This window comes from Leiobunum rupestre, chromosome 5 (assembly GCF_980474605.1).
Source record: "Leiobunum rupestre chromosome 5, qqLeiRupe1.1.hap1, whole genome shotgun sequence".
Taxonomy (NCBI): Eukaryota; Metazoa; Arthropoda; class Arachnida; order Opiliones; family Sclerosomatidae; genus Leiobunum; species Leiobunum rupestre.
This window is the reverse complement of record NC_143388.1, coordinates 58,210,342-58,221,845: the sequence shown is the minus strand read 5'-3', so window position 1 is coordinate 58,221,845 and position 11,504 is coordinate 58,210,342. Positions and strand designations below refer to the sequence as shown.

General features: G+C 37.4%; 3 protein-coding genes across 4 annotated transcripts; 1 reads left to right on the top strand and 2 right to left on the bottom strand.

Annotated features, from left to right (window-relative positions):
* Positions 1–5: 5 nt before the first annotated feature.
* UQCR-Q (Ubiquinol-cytochrome c reductase ubiquinone-binding protein) lies at positions 6–567 on the bottom strand. 2 transcript variants are annotated; one of them, XM_090174819.1, is made up of 3 exons: positions 450–567; positions 219–394; positions 6–160 (listed from the first exon to the last, which is right to left on the bottom strand). In XM_090174819.1, the coding sequence occupies exons 2-3, from the start codon at positions 370–372 to the stop codon at positions 75–77; spliced, it is 240 nt and encodes a 79-aa protein (XP_090030945.1). In that variant the 5' UTR covers positions 373–394; positions 450–567; the 3' UTR covers positions 6–74. The 2 variants fall into 2 exon arrangements, with proteins under 2 accessions (XP_090030945.1, XP_090030946.1); XM_090174820.1 differs by having other exon boundaries at positions 219–378.
* A 280-nt stretch (positions 568–847) lies between these two features.
* mRpL11 (mitochondrial ribosomal protein L11) lies at positions 848–1,739 on the top strand. Its single transcript, XM_090175582.1, has 2 exons — positions 848–1,005; positions 1,111–1,739. Exon 2 carries the CDS (start codon positions 1,127–1,129, stop codon positions 1,715–1,717), a length of 591 nt encoding a protein of 196 aa, XP_090031708.1. The 5' UTR covers positions 848–1,005; positions 1,111–1,126; the 3' UTR covers positions 1,718–1,739.
* On the bottom strand, positions 1,740–2,419 carry mRpL41 (mitochondrial ribosomal protein L41). Its single transcript, XM_090175583.1, has one exon. The coding sequence runs from the start codon at positions 2,342–2,344 to the stop codon at positions 1,787–1,789; it is 558 nt and encodes a 185-aa protein (XP_090031709.1). The 5' UTR covers positions 2,345–2,419; the 3' UTR covers positions 1,740–1,786.
* Positions 2,420–11,504: the final 9,085 nt, after the last annotated feature.

The window sequence follows — 11,504 nt, the reverse complement described above, 5'->3', positions numbered from 1 at the left end:
AATAATTGTGTCATAACAGATTTAATGTTTTTTATTTACAAGCTGAATTCTAATTAAGTTATCATTTTTAGTATTTAGTGGATAGCACCTCCTTCTTTACGGTTCAGTCTGGTATGTTCAGATTTTCCCCAATCATAAATTAAATAACCCAGTATAAATGCTGTAAATAGTAAATAAACATTACTACAAGAAAGTGATGTAATGAATAGTTAACTTACGAGGAGCGACAATTAGGCTTTTTGTTGCGATTCGTCGAATTACATTTGGAAATCCTTTGGAGAATAAGCCTTGGAAGGTTCTTTGCTCAAAGGGCGATAGCGTGAAATAAACTATCCCCCGTATTTTAGCCAACTGTCCGAAATGCAAACCCATTTTGATCTACAAGGATTAATAACTAAATGAAATAATTTAGTATTTGAACTTATAAAAGTGAAATATTTGGGAAGTACCTTTCAGAAGGTCGAAATTATATCCTTTAGTTGACCTCTTGAATAGATCTGAATGGGGTCAGCTCACCGAGTTGGGAATATAGTACTTCTAGAGCCACAATTTATATTTGCTGTGGCAGAGGTGTACGAAGCAAAACAGTAATCATTAGTCGGTGGCGTCACCTATCTTTCACAGTCACGCTGGTGGTAGATAGCGTCACTGGCTTAAATTATTATCACTACTAACTTGCAATAGATGACGCCACCGACTAATGATAACTGTTTTGTTTAGTACAAGGTTTTAAGAAAGTGCCCCCAGCCATCAAATACAAATTATGGCTCTAGAAGTATTATATTCCCAACTCAATGCGTCAGCTGAACCATCACAGTTTAATAATAAAGGGAACCTTTTTACCACGGTTCCGAAGGGCAAACTGTGGATTTTTCACCAAAATATAAAATTAATTAAAATAGTATTCAAAATATATTTTTAAAAAGCTGCTACAGAAATTGATCAAGTCTGAATAAATGAGCCACTCTGTTAGGAAGAACTCTTACTGAATTTTTATTTTTCAAGGTCATATTATAAATTGCTCATTCTGCTAGAAGTTACACCGACAGTGTAAAATTTTTCAAAATTTAAACATTGCGTGTTGGATTCCAATTTATTGTTTATAACTAGATATTATTCGAAAATCATGTCGAAAGTTACACGGGTATTAAAGAAAATGAAGCGAAATGTTGGAAAAATAAATCACAGTACTCCTCTAAATGTAAATATTCCTGCTGGATTAGCCATGGCTGGACCACCTCTTGGACCACAGCTTGGACAACGAGGAATCAACATAGTCCAATTTTGCAAAGATTTTAATGAAAGAACCCAAGATATTAAGGAAGGGGTTCCTATGCCATGCAGAATCGCAGTTAATTCTGATCGCACATATAATTTGGTAATACACAAGCCGCCTGTTGCTTATCTCTTAAAGCAAGCTGCAGGTATTGATAGAGGCGCTATGGAGAACAGCAAAGAAATAGCTGGGAAAGTATCACTAAAACATATTTATGAGATTGCCAAGGTTAAAAGTGAAGATCCAACATTTGACTGTGTCCCTCTGAAGGACATTTGCCAGTTAATTATCTATTCTGCTTATACATGCGGAATTAAAGTTGTACCCGAGCTAGATTCTGAAGATTATGGCCCATTTTTAGAAGAAAGAAAAGCAATTGTTGAAGAACAATTAGCCGTGTTAGAAGAAAAGAGACAATCAAAAATGCTTCGATCTGTTTAAATAAATTCACTAATAAAAAATCTTAGACTATTGTAATATAATTTTATTAAATAAAAAGTTGTACGGCAATTAATTTTTTAAGTGAGTGGAAAAATCAGGGTCATCTCCGCGAAAAACATCGCTTCCAGTCCTGCGAGCTCTGATTTTTGCTTCGTGAGGGGTTAAGTTCTCTGCTTCCGATGGGTTTTTTGGATCTCCATTTTCTTCAAGGGCACCAGCTTTAAAGTCTTCCATAATTTTCTGGGCATAAATGGCGTTGAAAAGGTCTTCTGCTGTGAATTCTGATTGAGTCACATCCTTAGCTTGATATGAAACATAAGGCTTCAATTTGAAACCTGTCAAATCAGGGACTATTAACTCGGGGATCATTTCTGGTACAATAACAAATTTGTTTGTTATAGGATGAGTAAACCCTGGAGGTCTAACACCCTGGTGATTTATTAAACCAAGTCTGTTTTGTTTATCTTTGAATTCTCGAAAACCACGTTTGTTTGGTATCTGAAATTTTCTGAAATTCCGCTTTCCATTTACTACTGCTGAAGTTGATATTGCCCGATTTCGACTTAACTGAATGGTGGTTATAATTACATCGGTCGTTGTTTTAAGACTGATTGTTACTAGGTTCATTTTGGTATAGATTTGGAGGTCTAGTAGAGAAAGTAAGGTACTAACTTACGGGTTTACGGCTTAGCTCGGCCTACGAGTAAAGGTTTAAAGCAGACGACAGTGAGAATTGTAACGTGAAAATATTATTTAAGTAGTATAGATGGCGACTATGTTCCATTTTACGAAATCTCGCATATATTTTTAAACTGAACTCATCAGCCGGTCGCTATTCCAGCAGGCTAAATTTTTCAAAGATAAAAATATTAAAGACAACCTTGATATATTATGATGTAAATTTGAATAATTCGGGCTTACCGTTTCGAAAATTATTAGTATTTTGAATACTATATTCTTAAAGTTATGTAAAGGCTTTTGAGCTTAGAAAAAATTGCGCTATCTTGGAGCGTTGGAGGCAACGCTTAGAGCGTTCACGTTTAATTATGCCAAAATAGCCCCGTTGCTGTTGGTTAAATCAAAGATAATTTAAACTCGTACCCTAGATTCGAAATCACTCTCTCGCGCGTTGCCGATAGCGTTTACCCACTTACCGCTGGAACTCAGAAAAAATTCGCTCGATGGTTTGAGCCTTACCGCAACCGATGGAGCCCGATTTTTCTGAGGTCACGTGCCGGAAATGGGTAAACGCTTCGTAACAAAACCGTCAATGGGAAAGCTCTCAGTATTCGAATCTAGGGTACGAGTTTAAATTATCTTTGTATGGCACGCCATCCTGGTCAAAATTAAGTTTAAATATAGGGTATGGCACGCTATCCTGGTCAAAATTAAGTTTAAATATAGGGTATGGCACGCCATCCTGGTCAAAATTAAGTTGAAATATAGGGTGATGGTTTGGAAATATAATGTGATCTTTTGGAAATATAGGGTGATGGTTTGGAAATATAGGGTGATGGTTTGGAAATATAGGGTGATGGTTTGGAAATATAGGGTGATCCTTTTTGAATATATAGGGTTATCTTTGGGAAATATAGGGTGATCTTTTGGAAATATAGGGTGATCCTTTTTGAATATATAGGGTTATCTTTGGGAAATATAGGGTGATCTTTTGGAAATATAGGGTGATCCTTTTTGAATATATAGGGTTATCTTTGGGAAATATAGGGTGATCTTTTGGAAAAATAGACCCTCGTCCATTATAGACCTATCTTTTCTCGAAACACTAGGAGGGTCGCATTCCCTGATTTCATGATAAGTGAGCGGTAGCACTGCAAATAATAGTTTTAAAGCAAAAGCGAGAGATGGCGATATTTCCAAAAGATCACCCTATATTTTCAAAAGATCACCCTATATTTTTAAAGATCACCCTATATTTTCAAAAGATCACCTTATATTTCCAAAACATCAACTTATATTTCCAAAACATCACCCTATATTTCCAAAACATCACCCTATATTTCCAAAACATCACCCTATATTTCCAAAACATCACCCTATATTTCCAAAAGATCACCTTATATTTCCAAAACATCACCTTATATTTCCAAAACATCACCCTATATTTCCAAAACATCACCCTATATTTCCAAATGATCACCCTATATTTTCAAACCATCACCCTATATTTTCAAACCAAAACCCTATATTTTCAAACCAAAACCCTATATTTCCAAACCATCACCCTATATTTCAACTTAATTTTGACCAGGATGGCGTGCCATATCTTTGGTTAAATCTCGTCAAGTAGCAGGTTTAGTACAAACGGGTTACACGAAAAAACCCAAGGTACCAAGACCTCTCCTTAAGAGACCCTGGTTAAATGATTAGGCTTAGTAAGTTTTAGCATGGTTTTTGACCCTTTATTTTTGAAATTGGTTGGCTGAAGTTTTTTTTATCAAATTCACTGGAATCCATTTCATTTCCAAACTGAAAAATTTTAATGAACTAAGCCTAACCTAACTTTCTCGCACGTACTGTCTCCTGAGCAGTGGTGTAGTCGAGCCAGGGCGGGGCAGGGCGTCGCCCCGGTGCTTTTTTCAAAGGCAGGGCCCCGCCCCGCCTTGGTTTTTACATTTTGCCAGGGCGGGCCCTGCCTATTTTTCGTATATCATTTTTCCGGAATAAAGGGTGTGTGAATTTATGATAAATTTTGCCCGCAGAAAAATACCATAACAATTTCAAATCGTTACCTAGGTACAGCCAGCTCGATTACGCTAAAAATCGAAGTTGGACGTACATTCATAGGGGCCGGTACAGCCAACTTCGATTTCGCGCGCAATCGAAGTGGGCTGTACCCAGGTAGAGCCCCGGTTCTTTTTATTTTAGGACTACACCACTGCTCCTGAGCATGTTCTCGGACTGAAAGTGTACTCTTTTTAACCCAAAACGTTTTATTCGCCAGTTCTGTGGATGATAATTACTCCGCCCCATAAACTATTCGCTTGTTCCGGTCCGGAGTATTCGGGCTACTCTTTTTACTCCTTCTAGCTCGAATTTATCTTTAAAAAGGCCACAGGCAGTCATTTTGAAAAAACGTTTTTCCTCCGACTCAAACTATTCGCCACCACACAATCGGAGTAAAATTAAGTCATAACCTTAGTTTTCTTACCCGATTCCAAAACCCCGGAATAAGCGAAAATAAACCACCTAATATAGAACTCTGTACCCTAGGCCGCGTTCAGTAACAGCAAACGGTTGGACCGTTGAATGCGCATTCGCTACTGTACGACTTTTTTCACTTCCGGGATTGACGTCACGTTTGCAAACGGAGAGTCAATGAAATAAGCGGCTGGAAGAGCGGGTTATTTTTTTCGATAAACGCAATCGTGACGTCACAGCACGCGGGAAGGCTAGTTGCGGACGACACAACAGACGATATTTTATAAAATTTACAACAATCGTAAAAAAGCGCTCAACAGACGTGGCGTCACGATCAACGGTTAATTAACAATTTCCCCCTCTTTTGAGCGTCACTGAACGCGGCCCTAGATTCTAATTCTGATAGCTTTCCGATTGACGGTTTTGTAACGAAGCGTTAACCCACTTCCGGCACGTGACCTCCGAAAAATCAGCCTCCATTTATTAGGGCCAACTTTGATGACGCTCTGTTGGGCAAACTATTAATTATTTAGATAATTTTTCGGAGTTCCGGCAGGAGGTGGGTAAACGCTATTGACTAAGCGCGAGGCAGCTATTTCGAATTTAGGATACGAGTTTTATATTATCTTTGGCCAGGACTAAGCCTTTCGTAGTGATAGCTAGGAGGATGGAAATACGGGTCATTCTTATTCCTAGGTGATAGTTGAACAGAATAGTTCTTTTTATAAAATAACCTTGACCATCTTGTTGAAATGTTGCCTCCCCGCCGCTTCAGCTGTGGATCCGTTTTCTCTCCCACTAAAGAGTTTATGAACTCATTCTTAGGCATTGGCTGAACTATTCCAGGGCAACATTTCAACAAGTTGGACAAGCGTGAAGACATTTTATAAAATCAACTATTCTTGGGGCATCTCAAAGCGGCTTTTCCGATTTAGGCCATGCCTACCATGTCAAAATATCGAGAACAGTGAGTCCCCTTAGATTCTTGGTCCATGCTTCCACCCAGTTGCTAGGCTACAATACATATGACCAAAACTACACACGAAGACAATTGACAAAGTGTTGCAATATTAGCTTTTTCAATTTAGGAGCCACAAACTGGCAAATCTATTTTTAGCGGACAAACTCCAGCAGCTAATGAGCTTCTCGCGTTGACCGCTACGTAGTTCTATGTACACTGAAAAGGCTAATTGACACAGCTCACACTTGATAAATGTACGTTTATAGTTTCTTGTTTTTAGCTGTAGTAAGAGTCACTCAGCCCGTGCCCCTATATATATTTTTTTTGTCGAAGCCTCTCATAAGTACCCATCTTTTAATAATCTTTTGGGTGAGACAGTGATTGCGAATATCGAGCAGTCAAATGGAAAATACTAACATAGGCACGTACCGGCCAACGCGAGATATTAGCTGCTGGAGTTTCGTCTGAATAACGACACATAATTCGCTTACACCGGGTTGGCGGCTATAGCGAGAGATCAAAGTTGGCTGTGGTTCGAAACAGGCAATGTAGCTGGTGCCATCATGGTGCCATGCTTTTATATTATTTTTTTCAGAATGACTTCGCCATAAAATCTACGCGTAGCGCCTTTATGTATAGAAATGTAATTGTACACATATATAATTATAAAACGTTTTAAATGGAACTAAATCTTCACGGAAGACCTCAACAATGTTAGGGAGTACCACCCTAAAATGTCAAAAGAGTTAAAATACTTATATTCCCAATACCATAAGTAACATAATAACGATAAGTATGACAATTAACGAGATTTACAACCAAACTGATTTTCATCAAGATGTTTTCTCAGCACAGAGCCCTCTAGTGTCTAAAATACGCGAGACTTCCGCTAAGCCGAAATATCTGATTTCCGATAGATAGGCGGAATATTAGGCTAAAAAGATAAAAATTAAAAAAGTTTTTCTCGGCGCCACGAGCTCATGTATGTTTTATCACGCGTGATTCGCACGTGGGCTTCAAAACAAAGCCAAAGCCCCTCGCGACTCCAGAACGTGCTCTCCGATATTAGGCTTAAATTTTTATCAAAAAGTAGTCATCCAAAACGGTAAGTCGTGAGGCCAATCACAGCTTGAAGAGAGTATCAGTTCCGAAAAAAGGTTCGGTTAGAAAATTAGGATTAAAGCAATAGGAAGTGTCATCCTTATTGATATTATGTTACTTATGCCAATACATTATTCATATTTCATTAAATTTAGACATAAGGATATTTTTTTAGTAGTCAGCCTGACTAGTGAGCCTCCTATCTTAATTTAGTTTAGTAGTCACTGACTAGTGGGGGGGGGGGGTAAAAATGGCGGTATATAAACAATAATCGCGAACATTTGGCTTTACCCGTCAGAATAGGCGAAACTATAAAGTCTAGGGGGGCTGAAAAGATGGTAGTCACGTGACTTTTTGTGGAGAACTGAAGCGCCATCTATCCTAAGAAATACGAACCACTATTCATTTTATTTTGCTAATGGCGGTTTAAATTTTGAGTAATAAAATCTAAAATATCTAATTTAAAGTATTATTATTATTATTTAAACCATCTTAATAGAAAGGTTAAAATTAATTTTCTGTCTGCAGTATCTGAAAGGAATATTTTTTTATTTTCCGTCGCACGGCCAACTATGAACAGGAATTACCGAATGCATGTTGGCTGTGATATGGATGTCACGTGATTTCGTTTTCCCATTTTAACAAGTTGGTTATGACCAAATTTACTTTATAGTTTCGCCTATTAAAATAGGAGTTTATTACATGATAAATAAAATGGGATTGATGAATGATGAATTGATGATACGCCATATTCGCCATTATTTATGAATATTTATTTAAATTTTTCACTAGTCAAATTGACTAGTGAGCCCCCAGATTTCGATTAAATTTAGTAGTCAAAGCATTTATTTTAGTAGTCAAATGCCGTGACTAGTGCCTTATGTCCAACCCTGGCTCTCACTAGTAAAATTTCGTAGTTCTTTAAAGGTATTGTGAAGTAAAACGTTGGATGATGTATAAACAAAATTCATGTTTTTTGCCGCTAGGATCGCTATTGATTGGGTTTTTTTGGAAGCATTTATTTCTAATGGCTAATGTAAAATTCGTGATCAATGCGCAGTGTAAACTTAGTGCATATTTGACAAGTAACATTCAGACTATGCAATTTTATTGTTGCCATATTAATTGTACCAATTAATTGGTCACTTCAGCAAAAAATATGTTTATATTGAATTTTTGAATAGTACGACAATTGTGGAAACTTTTCACGGTGATTCCTTTTAACCAGTTAGCTTTTTTGACATATTAAGGCTTAGCAAAAACACGAAGTTCTGTTTACAGGTTAAAAGTTTCCATTATTTCAACAAGTACTATCATAAGTCTATAAGATTTTCCATAAGTTTGTCAATTTGGGGAATATTTTACTGAGAGCTAGTAACGGAGTGACGTCATCACAAGAAAAAATCTGCCCTAGCGAAGCGCTGTAAAAGGCTACTTGTGACGCTTTAGCAAGCGGACGCAAAACAGAGACGAAGCCTTAATGTAGTCGGTCTTGTGAATAGCTCTCAGTAAAAATTTTGAATGTGAAAAGAAGGAAATGAAAATAAACTTCAACTAAACTAACGAGGAGTGTACCCGAGGTGTAAATCACCGATTTTGATGAAACTCGGGGGGTATGTAGACCTTGGGGTAACATGAATTTTTACCTAGAGAAAAGTTACGCTGGACTTCCGTTTTGCCATGGCAACCGAAAATGTTTTTGACAACTTAAAATGAAAAAATCTACATTTAAAAAAGCATGGGATTTTCTCGGTTTCACAGGGGGGGGGGACCCTGTGAAAATTTTTGAAAACCCAAAATTAAAATAAAAATTTCAACTAAAATGCTAAATTTTAACCATTTTGGGTGAAATCCATCAAGTAGCCCCCTGTGAAACCGAGAAAATCCCATGCTTTTTTAAATGTAGATTTTTCATTTTATGTTGTCAAAAACATTTTCGGTTGCCATAGCAAAACGGAAGCCCAGCGTAACTTTTCCCTTGGCGAAAATTCATGTTATCCCAAGGTCTACATACCCCCCGAGTTTCATCAAAATCGGTGATTTACACCTCGGGTACACTCCTCGTTAGTTTAGTTGAAGTTGATTTTCATAAGGTAGAGAGAAACTTCATTGCTAATCGGAATGGTCATTTATTTTAATTTTGAAATCTAGATGGCGCTCTTACATCTACGTATGATATTTGGATAGGTATTATCCGCTTGGACGCCTTGTTAATCCTACGATAATGATGTCCATCTAATAATATATCTCTTAATTTGCAGGCACATTTTCGGTATCCCCTTTTCGTCCAAAAACTCTTAGTTCTTGAGCGTAGGAGTGAAGAATAATGGGCTCGTTGAGGCGAAGAAGCACGCGTACTCACCATTTGCACATCGGCGATAGTTTCGCCAGCAAACGTCGCGACCTCCCCGAGAGAGATAACCGAAAATTGTAGGATTTGGTAAGTCCCTTTATTTTTTAGTCGCGCAAAAGTTACCCAAAAATAAAGAGATAAAAGAGCAGTTTAAAGATATTGTTTTACTTTTAATTCGCACTTTGTATTCTTTCCGATTCTTTCTGAGAATTCTTTGTTGTAAGAGTTTATAGAACGCGAATTCTATTCATCTCGGGATTCTCAGGGAGGGGTAGTCATTACTTGGAGCTTTACATCTTTTCCGGCTTTTTTAAATAAATTGAACACTCGGCGTTGTTAACGGGAACGGGAAGGCCTCGGTAATGCCGTTACTAGGTTTGTAAGTTTCGTTCGAAACTACATTTCTTTGTAAATACTAAATACATTTATGTTGCTTAACCTCGGTACTTATAAGATAAAAATATGTTTGCAATTATCAAACTCTGAAATACAAAAAGTGACAATTATAACTTAATTAACGCTTAAATAAATGTTGCTCGTCAAAGGGAGTTAAAAAATAGGAAGAGAACTTCCTTGTAGTAGTCCCGAGAGCTAAGGAAGAAATAGGTGGTTTTTTTCGCCTGTCCCAGGACAAAAAGTGTAAACTTTTTACCCTAAAACGTTTTATTCGCCTGTTCTCGGGGTAAGATTTACCCTGTCCCGAATTTTGTTCGCTTGTTCCAGAGCTCAAACGTTACACTCTTTACTCCTCGTCGAAAGGAGGCGTAGTAATCTAGCTTATATAGAAAATTCGTCTGCTTAAATTTCGTTTCACGAAAACATAACGGGTTTTGAACATCTTCACATGTGGCAAGCTTTTAATAACGAATATCCAATTGTTAAATGCTATTTAATAACTTTAAAAGTTGCTTGATGACTTAGACCTAAGGTGGTGTCTTGGGTATTAGCCTAGCTGATTATTATTATTATTATTAAATAAGAAAAATGAGTCCTATATTGATGATCTCACCACCGGTCGTCATCTTAAAACATAACAAATATATAACCTTTAACCTCTAACTACTCCCTTCTTACTCAAACTCGTCTTTTTCGTCAAGATAGAATTGGAGTAAAATGACGTCATAGGGCTACACTTTTGAACCTGCTCAAAAAACCCAGAACAGGCGAAAAAAAACCACCTATTATAGGGCTTATTTAATTTTAAGCCTTTCGACTGAAACACTACCGCCATCTATGTAAGTTAAAATAACAAAAAACCTACTCTTAAGGCTTAAATCGAATTTGTCAAAGTTGCCTACTGATTATAGGCAAATAAAATGTTACATTTGGGTAAAGAAAATATAGAACTCCGTACCCTAGATTCGAATTCTGAGAGGTTGCCGATTTTGTAACGAAGCGGTTACCCACTTTAGGGACGTGACCTCCGAAAAATTATCCTCCATCGGTCTATCACGGCCATCTTTGATGACGCCCTGCTTCGCGAACAGCGCGTCATACAATTGGTAACCATGGTAACTCTGGGCCTAATGTTTTCGGAGTTCCGGCAGGAAATGGGTAAACGCCATTGATTAAGCGCGATGCAGTTATTTCGAATTTAGGGTACGAGGTTTATATTAGCTTTGATTTCGGCAAACTTAGATTAAAGGACTTTGAATATAGCCCGGAATACTGATAACGCACCCCTGAAGTGTTAGCCTAGATTCCTAGAAACATTTCAATTCCAGAGTCGTCTGCTCACACTTTTAGTTCAGCGGTATTAAAGTAGATGGCGCTGCCTTTTTCTAATCTCGAAGTCTACAGACTAAATTTGAGTAATAATGTCATTTTTGAATCCCTGCAGGTTATTTTCTAAATAATAATATAAAATATAAAAATTAGATCGATTTTAAAATTAATTTTGCATGTGAAAATAAAATGCAGGTAACAAAGTTTGCTAGATCCAAACATGCACTAAATATGCGACTAAATATTTTTGGACATACCGCCTAAAAATTCACATAAATAAGGAAAAGAAACAGCTATCTCTAGGTTTGAAATCTATGAGAAAATAGACGAAGACTATCCCAAGAAGGACAGAGTTTCTATTCCTTATGTCTATTTTCTTTTGGGAAAATATTTGCTAAGCGAGGGAGGGGGTCACCGGGGTGTGCGGAGAGTAGCTGTTCGTTCTTACAATCAGAGAAAACACGAAAATGGTAGCAAGCAGACGCGCG

Bases quoted from the DNA above. Each gene is read 5' to 3' on its own strand.
- UQCR-Q (XM_090174819.1), bottom strand. From the start codon at position 372: ATGGGTTTGCATTTCGGACAGTTGGCTAAAATACGGGGGATAGTTTAT. The intron at 161-218 runs GTAAGTTAACTA...TACTATTTACAG, and splicing joins AAGCCTAATTGTCGCTCCTC to CATTTATACTGGGTTATTTA.
- mRpL11 (XM_090175582.1), top strand. From the start codon at position 1,127: ATGTCGAAAGTTACACGGGTATTAAAGAAAATGAAGCGAAATGTTGGA.
- mRpL41 (XM_090175583.1), bottom strand. From the start codon at position 2,344: ATGAACCTAGTAACAATCAGTCTTAAAACAACGACCGATGTAATTATA.